The following is a 16,010-nucleotide window of genomic DNA, read 5'->3' as shown; positions in this document are numbered from 1 at the left end:
AGTGGTTAGACTCTCGCTTGTTGGAGATGGTCATTGTCTGGCACTTGTGTGGCGCGAATGTTACCTCCAACGTATCAGCCCAAGCCTGAATGTCGTCCAGGTCTTGCTGTATGCGGGAATGGACTGCTTCATTATCTGAGGAGCTGTGAATGGTGCTGAACACTGTGCAATCATTAGAGAACATCCCTTCTTCTGACCTTACAATGGAGGGCAGGTCATTGATGAAGCAGCTAAAAATGGTTGGGCCTAGGACACTGGCCTGAGGAAAACCTGCAGCGATGTCCTGGGGCTGTGATGATTGGCCTTCAAAAACCACAACCATCTTCCTTTGCGCTAGGTATGACTCCAGCCAGTGGCAAGTTTTCCCCCCGATTCTCATTGACTTCAGTTTTACTGGGGCTCCTTGATGCCACATTCGGTCAAATACTGGCTTGATGTCAAGGGCAGTCACTCTCACCTCACATGTGTTGTCTAGTTTTCTACTTTTTCTATCTAGTCATTCACATTAATTAATTCAATGGTAGAAATGTTACCAAGGAATACAGCCTGCATGAACTAAAAGTGAAAGGGTAAATGTCCCTATCTCTTTAGTAGTTCACAGCTTACAGGAAGAGCATAAAGGCCCATTAAAGGCCACATTACTATAAATAAACCAACAATGGCTTGTGTTCAACAACATAACTTGCATTTATTTAACAGCTTTAACCGCTCCGTTCCCCCCGTTACCTGGTAATTGCTCCGTTCCCCCCGTTACCTGGTAATTGCTCCGTTTCCCCCCTCCCCACTCTGTTACCTGGTAACCGTTCTGTTCGCGCCCCCATCCCCACCGTTACCTGCTAACTACTCCATTCTTTCTAAAAGCTTGATCAAAGAGGTAAGTTTTAAGTTGTAAAGGAGGAGAGAGAAGTAGAGAGGCAGAGAGGTTTAGGGAGGGAATTCCAGAGCTTAGGGCCTAGGCAGCTGAAGGCATGACCGCGAATGATGGGGCGAAGGGAGTGGGGGATACACAAGAGACCAGAGTTGCAGGAAGGCAGAGTTCTTGGAGGGTTGGAGGGTTGGAGGAGGTTACAGAGATAGGGATGAGCAAGGCCATGGTAGGATTTGCACATAAGGATGAGAATTTTAAATTCAGGAGCCAATGTAAGTCAGCAAGCACAGGGGTGATGGGTGAACGGAACTTGGTGAGAGTTAGGACACGGGCAGCCGAGTTCTGGATGAGCTCAAGTTAATAGAAGGTGGAAGATGGGAGGTCAGCCAGAAGAGCATTGGAATCTGGAGGTAACAAAAGCATGGATGAAGGTTTCAGCAGCAGGTCCACTGAGGCAGGAACGGAGACGGGCCATAGTACAGAGATGGAAGTATGTGGTCTTTGTGATGGAGAGGATAAAGAGTTGCAAGCTTCGCTCAGGGTCACATATTACACTGAGGTTGCGAACAGTCAGAGAGGGGGATGGAATCGCTGGCGAGAGAATGGAATTTGTGGCGGGTCTGAAGACAATGGCTTTGGTCTTCCCAATGTCTAAAATGGAGAAAATTGTGGACTGGTGCTTAATTAGGTGCTAGATTTTCAACCATGGGGTCCTTGGTTTAAATTTTATCTTGAGTAATCTCTTTGAGCAACTTAAGCAGGCTCCAGGCTACCCAGCTGTTAAATGAGTACCAGTGTTGCTGGGGCATCAACAGAAGTCCTGTGGGAAAAGACTGTTCACTGGGTTCGGGGATTACATATACCTGACCACAGGCCGATGAACAAGAGATGATCACTCCCACTATGGCAGGGCTTTTAGTGTTAGCTGCATTCCTTGCTTAGTTACAAACAAGCTCTGTATATTTACCTGTCAATCATGAATCTTCGTTATGATTTAGTTGCTTGTCTCTAAGCATTTATCCATCTCGGTTAAAGTCTTTGGAAACGTCCAAAAGAGAAACGGGGTCACCAATGTAGGAGTCGCTGGAAATAAACAGACTGCGAGACTTTCATAGCAGCAAAGAAAAACGCGTGTTAGCTTTATTAACTCTCCGCATGGACTGAGGGACTCGGCCTCATCGCAGGGCTATGACGTCATCACACAATCGATGATTCTTAAAGGGACCCTGCCCCGATAACCCAACCAAGTTCCGTACATAACGTGGAGCGATAACAACATTGGCTATACATAGTGAATTGTGTTGCTGTCCCTATGTGGTCTCCACCACACTATATTGTTCACCTATTATCACCCTTGTGCTTGCTGACCTACATCAACTCTCAGTCCACAAATGCCTCGAATTTAAAATTCTCATCCTGATACTCAAATCCCTCCATGGCCTCACCCAGCCCTATCTCTGTAACCTCCTCCAGCCCTACACTCTCCGAGAACTCAGCATTACTCCAATTCAGGCCTCTTGCGCACCCTCAACTTCCGCTAAGGTTTATCTACGAACCAACTGTGGCGTACCGATCACAGAAAGGACACAATCCGCTTTTCGGTCCGTAGACTATAAATCAGGTGTCATGCCTTTAAGAAGGATCACACCTTTAAGAAACTCGATCTGCAACATAGTTAAGCCCAGAGCGGGGGAGGAGCAGTCGAAGCTGTGGACTGATGAAAGGCAGTCGGACTTGGTGTAGTCTCTGACGCCATTTTTGTGTTCAACATGCAGTCTCAACAATTAAACCTTTTCTGTTGAACCTCTCCGAGTTCAGTATTTTTTGTTAGGAGTACGTAGACTCCTACATTGGTGACCCCGACGCTCAGGACGACTCCTAAGCGTAACCATGGCTGACACAAACAGTTTCTGTGAAGCTGCCGGAGTTCTGGGAGAACCTAGCCACCGCCTGGTTCCTTCAAGCCGAATCGCAATTCCGACTCCGCGGCATCACCGCCGACGCAATGATGTACGACTACCTCCTCGCCTCCCTGGGCAGCTCCACAATCACGAAAGTCTGGACAACACTACAAAACCCTTCGGAGGAAGGCAAGTACGCACATCTCAAGGCCACGCTCCTTAAAAAATTCACAGCCTCCCAATTCGTGCGCAACTGCCACCTCCTCGACCTCCCGGGCCTCGGTGACTCCACGCCGTCAGACATGCTCTCACACATGCTTGCTCTGACCGATGAGAAACCGCCCGGCTCCCTCTTCCGCACGCTCTTTATCCGCCAACTACCCCCCAGCATCCGCCCGGCGATCCTGGCGTCCAGCCTCACGGACCTCGAGGCCCTGGCCGACGAAGCCGATAAGCTCCTGTCCGCCGGCTCCAACCACGCCGTCACCCCCGACCTGGCCTCCGCAGCGTCGGCGCGCGCTCCACCCTCTATCACGCGGCCACACAGCTCGGCCACGAGGCCCCCCAGGCCCCCACGTCCCCCAAGCCCTCCGACCCAGGGCTACTGCTACTTCCATACCCGGTTCGGCGCACAGGCACGCCGCTGCAGCCATCCCTGCACGTTTCCAACCGCCCCCACACTGGCCTACACGATGGCTGTGGGGCAAGCAGGCGCGCTGCTGTACGTTACGGACAGCGCCACCGGACGCCATTTCCTATGCGACACGGGCGCGCAGCGCAGCATCATCCCCGCGTCCGCCCTCGAGATCCAGCGAGGCGGCCGCGGCCCTGCGCTGGCTGCCGCCAACGGCACCGACATCCGGTTATACGGCACCCGCACCGTCACCATCGACCTCACAGGCCGCCGCTACCACTGGGAGTTTATCACCGCCAAGGTGCTCTCCCCACTCCTCGGTGCGGATTTCCTGTGCGCCCACGGCCTGTTGGTCGACATGCCTCGGCGCCGCCTCGTGGACATGAACACTATGTCACCTATCCCGGGCGCCATGGCCCCCCCCCCAACCAGCCAAAATGGCGTGGCAGTGCCGCGCCCGCTCAACGGACGACTACTCAGCACTCCTGGCTGAGTTCCCAGCCCTCACCAACCCGACCTTCTCCGCGAAAGTTGCTAAGCACGGGGTAGAACACTTCATCCCCACCACAGGCCCACCGGTGTATGCCCACGCCCGCAGGCTGGACCCGGCCAAGCTGGAGATCGCGCGGGCCAAGTTCGCCACAATGGAACAGCTCGGCATCATCCGCCGCTCCAACAGCCCCTGGGCCTCCCCACTCCACATCGTCACCAAACCCGACGGGGGATGGCGCCCCTGCGGGGACTACCGGTGCCTAAACGACGCCACCACGCCGGATCGGTACCCCATACCGCACATTCAAGACTTCTCGGCTAGACTGGCCGGCCGCTCAGTCTTCTCCAAAGTCGACCTGGTGCGCGGTTACCATCAGGTGCCAGTCCACCCCACGGACGTTCCCAAGACGGCCATAATCACAGAATCACAGAAACCCCACAATGCAGATAGAGGCCATTTCGGCCCATCGAGCCTGCACCGACACATATCCCACCCGATCCCCGTAACCCCTACACCAACACCTATCCCACCCTATCCCCGTAACCCCACGTATTTAATCCCCCTAACACTAAGGGTCAATTTATCATAGCCAATCAACCAATTCGAGTTCCTCCGAATGCCCTTCGGCCTTAAAAACGCGGCCCAGGCCTTCCAGCGGCTCATGGACTCGGTCCTCCGGGACCTGAAGTTCCTCTTTGTCTACCTGGATGACATCCTGGTAGCTAGTTCCTCCAAGCATGAACACATCGAGCACCTCCGCACCCTGTTCCAGCGGCTCAGTGAGCACGGGCTCATCATCAGCCCAGCCAAGTGCCAATTCGGCCTCAGCAGGATCGAATTCCTCGGCCATTACATCAAGCAGGACGGAGCCATTCCCCTGCCCGCCAAGGTGCAAGCCGTCCAGCAGTTCCCCCGGCCTACCACCATCGAAGGCCTCCAGGAGTTCTTGGGGATGATCAACTTTAACAACCGCTTCATCCCCGGAGCGGCCTCCCTCATGCGGCCCCTATATGAAGCCCTCCGGGGTAAGAAAGACAGAATGGCGATCGACTGGTCGGCGGACATGTTGACCGCTTTCGACTCGACCAAAAAGGCGCTCGCCGACGCCACCATGCTCGCTCACCCAACGCCAGGGTGGCCCTCACCACGGACGCCTCCGACCACGCGGTCGGCGCCGTGTACGAACAGTGGGTCGGCGGGGCCTGGCAACCGCTGGCCTTTTTCAGCCGCCAACTGCGCCCCCCGGAGGCTAAATACAGCACCTTTGACCACGAGCTCCTCGCACTGTACCTGGCAGTCCGCCATTTTAGATTTCTTCTGGAGGGCCGCCCCTTCACCGCATTTGTCGACCACAAACCCCTGACATTCGCGATGGCAAAATCTGCAGACCCGTGGTCAGCCAGGCAACAACGCCAGCTCGCCGTGGTGTCCGAATTCACCACGGGCATCCGGCACGTCTCCGGTCGAGACAACGTGGTGGCCGACTGCCTATCCCGCCCCACCTGGCAGCAGAGCAACGCACCAACACCGATCTGCTCTCCGCGCCCACAACCCTCCCAGGGCTGCGACTGACCGACGTCGCCTGCAGCCAGTCCGCCATCACAGTCAAACGCGACACCTCCTTGACGCAACCCCGCCCCGTAGTCCCGGCGTCCTGGCGAAAACGGGTGTTCGACATCGTCCACGGCCTCTCACACCCCGGCACCCGCGCGTCCATTAGACTGGTGGCCAACCGATTTGTCTGGTGCGGCCTGCGCAAAGATGTGCGCGTCTGGTCCAGATCCTGCATAGCTTGCCAGCGTGCCAAAATCCACCAGCACGTCAAAGCCCCACTCGAGGAGTTCACCGTGCCAGAAAGAAGGTTTGACCACGTCCACATCGACCTCGTCGGCCCCCTGCCGCCATCACAAGGTCACACGCACCTGCTGACAATCGTGGACCGTACCACCCGCTGGCCCGAGGCCATTCCACTGATGTCCACCACCACCACCGACATCGCGAGGGCGTTCATCGGTACCTGGGTCGCTCAGTTCGGCGTCCCCTCCGACATGACGTCAGATAGAGGTCCGCAGTTCACCTCTGATCTGTGGGCCGCCATCGCCCGAAACCTCGGGGTGGCCGTTCACCACACCACGGCTTACCACCCCCAAGCCAACGGACTGTGCGAGCGATTCCACAGGTCCATGAAGGCGTCCCTCCACGCCAGCCTCGAGGATGAGGCTTGGATCGACCGCCTCCCGTGGGTGCTACTTGGCCTACGCTCCACGGTCAAGGAAGACCTGCAAGCCTCGGCGGCGGAACTCGTGTACGGCCAGCCGCTGCGCGTACCCGGAGAGTTCCTGCCCACCGCCACGACCCCCTGGTCGGCTGACTAGCAACGCCGCGCTTTCGCCACCCGAGCACAACAGTTCGCTCCGGTACCCACCGGCCGGCACGGCGAACCAGCAACCCGCGTACCACCTAGCCTGCACATGGCCAAATTTGTTTTCGTGCGCCATGACGCCCACCGAGGACCTCTACGGCCCCCATACGACGGACCCTACAAGGTACTCCAGACGGGGAACAAGTTCTTCCTCCTCCAAGTGGGCGGCAGAACTGACAAGGTGTCGGTCGACCGGCTCAAGCTGGCGCACCTAGAGCCCGACGAACCTGTTCAAGTGGGCCAACCCCCACCGCGGGGCAGACCGCCTAAGAGCCCGACGCGTCCGACCGCCCCGCTCCCGACACCAACCGCCAAGAGCCATTCCGGCCATGCCATCAAGCCGCCACGCCAATTCGTACACTCCCTACTAGCGGATTCTGGGGGGAGCTGTGTGGCGTACCGATCACAGAAAGGACACAATCCGCTTTTCGGTCCGTAGACTATAAATCAGGCGTCATGCCTTTAACAAGGATCACACCTTTAAGAAACTCGATCTGCAACATAGTTAAGCCCAGAGCGGGGGAGGAGCAGTCGAAGCTGTGGACTGATGAAAGGCAGTCGGACTTGGTGTAGTCTCTGACGCCACTTTTGTGTTCAACTTGCAGTCTCAACAATTAAACCTTTTCTGTTGAACCTCTCCGAGTTCAGAATTTTTTGTTAGGAGTACGTAGACTCCTACACAACCTTCTAATTGCAAACAACAATGGAAAATGCTGGAAATACTCAGCAGGTCAGGCAGCATCCGTGGAGCGAGAAACAGAGCTAATGTTTCAGTGCAGAGGGTAGGAGAGCAGTCAGGGGTGGTGTAGCAATGAATGAAATTGAGAAGAAGTAGTCAGGAGAGCTCAAAAAGCAAGTCGAAGTATGTTGCTTAGAAATTGAAGGGGAAGACCTTTCGTTCAAGCTGTGTCCTCTGGGTTATGTCTGGCACATGCAATGAGCTCGCAAGTAGATTTGCGGGAGTAAATGAATGATTCGATATATATAGGGAGGGGCCAGGAGCCTGCAAGATGAACAAAATACAAAAGAGAAAACAAACGCAGGGGGACTTAACAATTTAAGGAGAACAGTAAGGCCACAGTGAAAGATACAGATGGTCTTTGTCATCTGACAGGAAGGTGGTTAAAGGGCTTCTCACCTCAGGATAGAAAATGTTGAACTGTTTAAATAAGGTCAACTCACAATGTTACTTCAAAATAAGACAGAAGACGTGAACAGAAATGAATGAAAAGTACATTTAAAAAGAAATCAGGAAAAACATTTTCCCTCAAAGAGTGATGAATATTTGAATCGCCGAGGGCCAGCCTAGACTTTGTGACAATTCTTTGACTCAGAGGCGAGACAGCTAACATTGAGCCACAGGAGCTTTAGGCATGTAATTTACCTGCTCTTCGGCAAACTTGAGCCTATTCTCCACAACTACCTCCCTAAAACCCTCGGCTTCTCCTACTTCTCCTTTCACCTTTATAAGCTCCTCAAACCCTTTCTGACCAAGCCTCCATCAAACTCACCACAACGCTTTGGTACACGTTCCATTCCTCCTCTATGAAACGCTATGAAATGCATTAAAGGTACTATATCAATGCCAGATGTTGTTTGTGTCACAGCCTTCTCATCTTAGATCAAAGCTTATTATTAACACAAATAATTAAGTCTTTTACTCATTGAGATACCCAAAGAAATTGTAATTTTAATGAGGCATAGATTGCACCTTGAGGTGTTTATTTCAAAAAATTGACAGCACATGGGACGCTTATGATAAAAACAGACATTTATTCAGTGATTGAAGTGTTCAGAATGAGGGGACACAGATATGAGATTAAACGTAAGAGATTTAGGGCAGAGAGCAGGACAAACCCTTTTACACAGAGGGTTGTGAGGCTGTGGAATGCACGACTGGAGTTAGTGATTGGAGCAGAGACCATCTCAACATTTAAGAATAGGTTAGACAGGTGGTAGAATGAAACATAGAAGATAGGAGCAGGAGTAGGCCATTCGGCCCCTTGAGCCTGCTCCGCCATTCAATGCGATCATGGCTGATCACCCAAATTCAGTACCCTGTCCCTGCTTTTTCCCCATATCCCTTGATCCCTTTAGCCTTAAGAAATATATGTAACTCCTTCTTGAATATATTTAATGAATTGGCCTCAACTGTCCTCTGTGGTAGAGAATTCCACAGGTTCACCACTCTCTGGGTGAAGAAATTCCTCCTCATCTCAGTCCTAAATGGCTTACCCCTTATCCTTAGACTGTGACCCCTGGTTCTGGACTCCCTGGCCATCGGAAACAGCCTTCCTGCATCTAATCAGTCTAGTCCTGTCAGAATTTTATAAGTTTCAATGAGATCCCCTCTCATTCTTCTAAACTCTAGTGAATATAAGCCTAATCGACCCAATCACTCTTCATACGTCATTCCTGCCATCCCAGGTATCAGTCTGGTGAATCTTCGCTGCACTCCCTCCATGGCAAGAACATCCTTCCTCAGATAAGGCGACCAAAACTGCACACAATACTCAAGGTGTGGTCTCACCAAGGCCCTGTACAACTGCAGCAAGATATCCTTGCTCTTGTACTCGAATCCTCTCACTATGAAGGCCAGCATACCATTTGCCTTCTTAACCGCCTGCTGCACCTGAATGCTTACCTTCAGCGACTGGTGCACAAGGACACCCAGGTCTCGTTGCACTTCCCCTTTTCCCAATCTATTGCCGTTCAGATAATAATCTGCCTTCCTGTTTTTGCCACCAAAGTGGATAACCTCGCATTTATTCACATTATACTGCAGCTGCCATGCATCTGCCCAATCGCCCAACCTGTCCAAATCGTACTGGAGTTTCTCTGCATCCTCCTCACAGCACACACGCCCAGCCAGCTTTGTGTCATCTGCAAACTTGGAGATATTACATCTAGTTCCCTCATCTAGATCATTAATATATATTGTGAATAACTGGAGTCCTAGCACCGATCCCTGTGGTACCCCACTAGTCACTGCCTTCCACTTGGAAAAAGACCCGTTTATTCCAACTCTTTGCTTTCTGTCTGCCAACCAGTTTTCTATCCAAGTCAGTCCCTTGCCCCCAATCCCATGTGCTTTAGCTTTGCATGCTAGTCTCTTATGCGGGACCTTATCGAAAGCCTTCTGAAAGTCCAAATATACCACATCCACTGGTTCTCCCTTATCTACTCTACCAGTTACATCCTCAAAAAATTCCAGTAGATTAGTCAAGCATGATTTACCTTTTGTAAATCCATGTAGACTTTGTCCGATCCTGTCACTGTTATCCAAGTGCCCTAGGATATAGATTATCAGGCCCTGGGGATTTATTGGCCTTCAATCCCGTCAATTTCCCTAACACCATTTCCCTATAAATACTGATTTCATTCAGTTCCTCCCTCTCATTAGACCCTATGTTCCCCAACATCTCTGGGAGTTTATTTGTGTCCTCCTTTGTGAAGACAGAACCTTTGTGAAGGAGGATAAAAGATATGGGAATAGGGCGGGCCCATGGGATTAGGACCACTGCTCATGTGGGGGATAAACACCAACACGGGCTGGTTGGGCCGAATGGCCTGTTTCTGTGTCATAATTTCTATATATAGTTATTATCACATGATCTTGCAGTTGTAGTTTTACTTTTTAGTTTCAACAGGTAGTGTAGGAAGTCTGTCCTCTGTATTTAGAAGTTCATACATAGTCACCCATGACTTGGTGAACCAGAATCGCTGAAGTGTCTAGAACAAGGGGACATAGATATAAGATTAAATATAAGAGGTGTTTAAGTCTTTTGGTGTCTTCGACAACTACCAAGATGAAATTTGCCAAAACAAGTGAACGTATGCCTGGGATAGCCAAACAAAACTCAACTCCCTACCACGTCATGGTTAGTAATTGATGAGGCTAGGTCAAAGGCAAAGACAAGTCAAACTGGAGATCAGTACCAGTACCAGTGAGAGTCAGGACTTCAGATAGCAACACGTCATCATAAACATAGAAACATAGAAGATAGGAGCAGGAGTAGGCCATTCGGCCCCTCGAGCCTGCTCCGCCACTCATGCGATCATGGCTGATCATCCAAGTTCAGTACCCTGTCCCTGCTTTCTCCCCATACCCCCTTCATCGTTAAGAAATATATCCAACTCCTTCTTGAATATATTTAATGAATTGGCCTCTACTGCCTTCTGTGGTAGAGAATTCCACAGGTTCACCACTCTCTGGGTGAAGAAATTCCTCCTCATTTCTGTCCTTAAAAGGCCTACCCCTTATCCTTAGACTGTGACCCCTCGTTCTGGATTCCCCGACCAACGGGAACATCCTCCCTGCATCTAGTCTGTCCAGTCCTGCCAGAATTTTATAAGTTTCAATGAGATCCCCTCTCATTCTTCTAAACTCCAGCAAGTACAAGCCCAATCAACCCAATCTCTCCTCATACGTCATTCCTGCCATCCCAGGTATCAGCCTGGTGAATCTTCGCTGAACTCCTTCCATGGCAAGAATATCCTTCCTCAGATAAGGCGACCAAAACTGCACACAATACTCAAGATGTGGTCTCACCAAGGCCTTGTACAACTGTAGCAAGACATCCTTGTTCCTGTACTCAAACCCTCTCGCTATGAAGGCCAACATACCATTTGCCTTCTTAACCGCCTGCTGCACCTGCATGCTTACCTTCAGCAACTGGTGCACAAGGACACCCAGGTCTCGTTGCACTTCCCCTTCTCCCAATCTATTGTCATTCAGATAATAATCTGCCTTCCTGTTTTTGACACCAAAGTGGATAACCTCACATTTATCCTCGTTATATTGCATCTGCCATGCTTCTGCCCAATCACTCAACCTGTCCAAATCATCCTGTAGTTTCTTGGCATCCTCCTCACAGCACACACGTCCACCCAGCTTTGTGGCATCTGCAAATTTGGAGATATTACATCTAGTTCCCTTGTCTAGATCATTAATATATATTGTGAATAGCTGAGGTCCTAGGACCGATCCCTGCGGTACCCCACTAGTCACTGCCTGCCACTCGGAAAAAGACCCGTTTATTCCAACTCTTTGCTTTCTATCTGCCAACCAGTTCTCTATCCAAGTCAATACCTTGCCCCCAATCCCATGTGCCTTAACTTTACACACTAGTCTCTTATGTGGGACCTTATCGAAAGCCTTCTGAAAGTCCAAATACACCACATCCACTGGTTCTCCCTTATCTATTTTACTCGTTACATCCTCAAAAAATTCCAGTAGATTAGTCAAGCACGATTTACCTTTTGTAAATCCATGTTGACTTTGTCCGATCCGGTCACTGTTTTCCAAGTGATCTGCTATTACATCTTTTATAATGGACTCTAGCATTTTCCCCACTACCGATGTCAGGCTTACCGGTCTGTATTTCCCCGTTTTCTCTCTACCACCTTTTTTGAATAGTTGGGTAACATTAGCTACCCTCCAATCCATGGGTACTGTTCCAGCTTCCATCGAATGTTGGAAGATGATCAGCAATGCATCTACTATTTCTAGGGCCACTTCCTTAAGTACCCTAGGATGTAGATTATCAGGCCTTGGGGATTTATCGGCCTTCAATCCCATCAATTTCCCTAACACCATTTCCCTACAAATACTGATTTCTTTCAGTTCCTCCCTTTCATCAGACCCTATGTTCCCCGACATTTCTGGGAGGTTATTTGTGTCCTCCTTTGTGAAGACAGAACCAAAATATGTATTTAATTGGTATGCCATTTCTTTGTTCCCCATTATAAATTCCCTTGATTCTGACTGCAAGGGACCTACGCTTGACTTCACCAATCTTTTTCTCTTCACATATCTATAAAAGCTTTTACAGTCAGTTTTTATGTTCCCTTAAAGCTTACTCTCATATTCTATTTTCCCTTTCTTAATTAATCCCTTTGTCATCCTTTGTTGAATCCTAAACTGCTCCCAATCGTCTGGATTACTGCTTTTTCTGGCCAATTTATATGTCTTCTCCTTAGATCTTATGCTATCCCTATTTTCCATCGTTAGCCACGGTTGAGTCACCTTTTTTGTTTTATTTTTATGCCAAACTGGGATGAACAAATTCTGTAATTCATCCATGCGGTCTTTGACTGTTTGCCATTGCCTATCCACCGTTAACCCTTTGAGTGACATTCCCCAATCAATCCTACCTAATTCGCGCCTCAGACCATCGTAGTTTCCTTTATTTAAATTCAGCTTTGTTACAATGGATGTTGGGTTATTTGTGCTGATGGATTGTTCTTGCTCAGTTTGTCAGGAAGCAGTCTGGGAAGCATTTCGGATTTTCTTGGACAGAATTCCAGCGAATGAAGAGTACCAGCAATGGGTTAATATTTGTCAGCGAGAGACTAACTATCTGTTCCAGATTGGGCAGAACTTCAGTGGCTCCCAGGAACATCTAATCATGGTTCAAAGGGTAAGGAATGGATTTAATTCAGAAACAATTTTAAACATGAACTCATTTTAAACATGTTTTACTTCCAGTTATCCACATTAGTTATAAGTTGAGTTTTAATATACTCAAATCAATTTTGTTCCGACATTTAAATATTAAGCTGCTATGAAATGCAGACAAATTAATGGTAAGAATGCTTTCCCTTTTGTTCCTAAAAGGTGGTGATAGTTTTCCTTTCCTTTACAGAGTCTGGGTATACAAGGTGGTGATCTTCAACTGAGGTAATCAATACAGCTCGCAGTGTCCTGAAGACTGATGTACTAGGCCTGTTGTTAGTGCATGTCGTTGCTGTTCACTTAGTGAAAAGTCATCAACCATGTCACATCATCATACAAAACCACATTATTTAGCTGATGTGGTCCCACACATTAAAATTGACAACTTTCTATAAATATTAATGGCCCAGAATGTGCGGTTGTAATGACGGCAAAATCGTCAGCATTCGCCATCATTGCTCTGTGAAATTGACAGCAACTTCTGGCGTCCGCACATGTGCAGTTAAATGCGGAAATCCAGAAGTTGCAGTCAGTGATTCCCTGCTCCTCCACAGGACGCAATGTTGCAGATGGAAATCTTACAAATCACTTGAGTTGGCGTGAACTTTCACTATTGACGCTCTAATCTCGCTGTAAAAAACCCTAAAAGGTTAAGCCTTGTTCAGTGAGGTGTAACTGGGTTTTCAACAGCGTACTAATTCATAATTACTGATGAACAACCTCTCTGGCCCTGAAAAACTGATTTTATATTTGTAGAATGTCAAATTTCTCCATTATAATACAAATTTCCATAGATTTTTAAAATAATAAAAATGAATTTTTTTAAAGTTTGTTTATGATGTTTCAGCTTCTACCTTAATCCCATGTGTATGTCCCAATCTTTATTTCGCTCTCTGTAAAATGATTAAAAAGTGAAGGATAATCAGTGCTTTTTACTTCCTGGTCTGTGAGAATTCTTCAATGTGATTGGCTGCTTAGCCTGATGGATGACATCACTATAGCTGGACACTGGAGATCCCCTAGCCTTGGCGTCAGAATTAAATTAACATCGGGAAAGGTGAAATCGATGCCACGGGGATCACTAGATCTTTGTGGGCAGCTTTCTTCGAGGTCAGCGGCGAGCGCCGTCACTTCGCCACTGACCGTAAAATCCGGGCCAAGATGTTCTGACTGAGTAATCGTGATGGGTATGTAAATCCCTGACTGGGGCTGAACAGATAATATCACAGCTGGGTATTGGCGCAGACAGACTGAATTGATTATATTTGTATTGTTCATATGTGTGTGGTCCACATTTCATCTCCTCGCTAATAAGAACCAATGACCTAAACAGAGACTACAGTGACAGATTTCTAATGTGTGCCTTCTTTTCTGTTTGCCGAGAAAGTATTCCAGTGGATAATCATCCTAGTGAGACCTCTACACTAAACACAGGTACTATTTCACCTCGGCTTTTGATATTTATTGTTTGGCATGTGGACTGGAGAACATGAGAAGATAGGTAAAAGCAGCAAAAGGCTATCCAGCTTGCCCATAGTTTAGATTTTCTCAAGATTCCGCTACCATGTTTCTCCCACAGTCTAGGCTGTGGCCAGTGCCCCACCCATACTTGAACTGGCCAGTGGGAGGTGAATGAGAGAGACTTGGGAGATGTATGAATGCCAATTAGAGGTATATGAGACTCTGAGTGGGAAGTGTGTCAGTGATATTTGAGAAGTATATGGAAGTGCCAATAAGAGGTATATGAGAGAGACTTGGGAGGTATAGGAGCATACCAATGGGAGGTGTATGAGAGAGAGAGATTTGGATGACTCTCACTTTGTTATTAATTTGCGTGGAATTGCAGCCATGAATCCATGACCTAGTACTCTGTAGTAGACCAAGGTGTGTGTCAGCGTGCTGCATCACCTCATCGCATTAAGATGCAGGTTTGGCTGGCCTGTGCTTTCTGGTATTGCCCAGATTGTACTGGTATCAAGCAAGACACTGAGTACTTTTGAGAGTGGAGGCCTAACTGACAAGGGGGCAGAAATATTGACAGGGATTCCACGTTAGCTTGCACCTCAATAGTAGAGCTGTATATGCTGACTGGAGATAGATTTTGGGGTGTGTAGTTCAACAGATTGCAGATGAGAAGAAAGTTTAGATAAGAATGTTATTATATATATATAGTAGCTGTTGTTACCTAGCTTCTGTTGGCAGGCAGCTCCAAAATAACCCATAATCATCTGTCCTAGTGATGTAGTCTGCATTATGGTTCAGCTAAGAACTGACAGAATCTTCAATAGCATCAGTCAGGTTTGGATCAGAGGTAGTCTTGGGGCTCCAATCTTTGACCTTCGAGTTAAACAGCAGGCATTCCACTGCTAGGGCTGTCAGGCATTATCACAATACAGCACTTTTTACAACATTAGAGTATCTTGCTACTTATCTAACTTCCGAATGGTTTAATTTTTTTCAGAGATCCCTGCTCTCCCATTGTCGACAACTGCAACAATTCCTAATGTCATGATCTCTAATGAGATTGTGAATGAAACTAAAACTCCTCTTAAGGTGAGACCAGTGAAATTCAAGATTATATATCAATCAATTGGGCTGATAAGTGGCAGGTAACATTCACGCCACAGAAGTGCCAGGCAATGACTATCTCCAACAAGCGAGAGTCTAAGCTCCGCCCCTTGACATTCAATGGCATTACCATCGCCGAATCCTCCACCATCAACATCCTGGGGGTCACCATTGACCAGAAACTTAACTGGACCAGCCACATAAATACTGTGGCAACAAGAGCAGGTCAGAGTCTGGGTATTCTGTGGCGAGTGTCTCACCTCCTGACTCCCCAAAGCCTTTCCACCATCTACAAGGCACAAGTAAGGAGTGTGATGGAATACTCTCCACTTGCCTGGATGAGTGCGGCTCCAACAACACTCAAGGAAAGACAGGCAAAAAGGAAAAGGAGGTGGGGTAGCATTGCTGGTTAAAGAGGAGATTAACACAATTGTAAGGAAGGATATTAGCTCTGATGATGTAGAATCTGTATGGGTAGAGCTGAGATATACCAAGGGATGAAAAATGTTAGTGGGAGTTGTATACAGACCCCCAAACAGTAATGCGGAAGTTGGGGATGGCATTAAACGGGAAATTAGAGACACGTGCAATAAGGGCATAGCAGTTATCATGGGTGACTTAAATCTACATATAGATTGGGCTAACCAAATTAGTAACAATACTGTGA

General features: G+C 48.5%; 1 protein-coding gene across 2 annotated transcripts in view; it reads left to right on the top strand.

The window, feature by feature from the left end:
- Positions 1–16,010, top strand: part of impg1a (interphotoreceptor matrix proteoglycan 1a) — a 228,407-nt gene that overhangs the window by 70,788 nt on the left and 141,609 nt on the right. For both annotated transcript variants that reach the window (XM_085982056.1, XM_085982057.1), the window contains exons 3-6: positions 12,574–12,740; positions 12,966–13,000; positions 14,163–14,209; positions 15,237–15,328. In XM_085982056.1, the coding sequence (XP_085838182.1) occupies positions 12,574–12,740; positions 12,966–13,000; positions 14,163–14,209; positions 15,237–15,328 (341 nt within the window). The remainder of the gene's footprint in view (positions 1–12,573; positions 12,741–12,965; positions 13,001–14,162; positions 14,210–15,236; positions 15,329–16,010) is intronic.

The sequence above is a fragment of the Somniosus microcephalus genome, chromosome 3, assembly GCF_052327205.1.
Source record: "Somniosus microcephalus isolate GS21.2 chromosome 3, FLI_Smic_1.0, whole genome shotgun sequence".
Taxonomy (NCBI): Eukaryota; Metazoa; Chordata; class Chondrichthyes; order Squaliformes; family Somniosidae; genus Somniosus; species Somniosus microcephalus.
The sequence above is the reverse complement of the archived record's forward strand: the minus strand, read 5'-3'. Positions and strand labels throughout refer to the sequence as shown.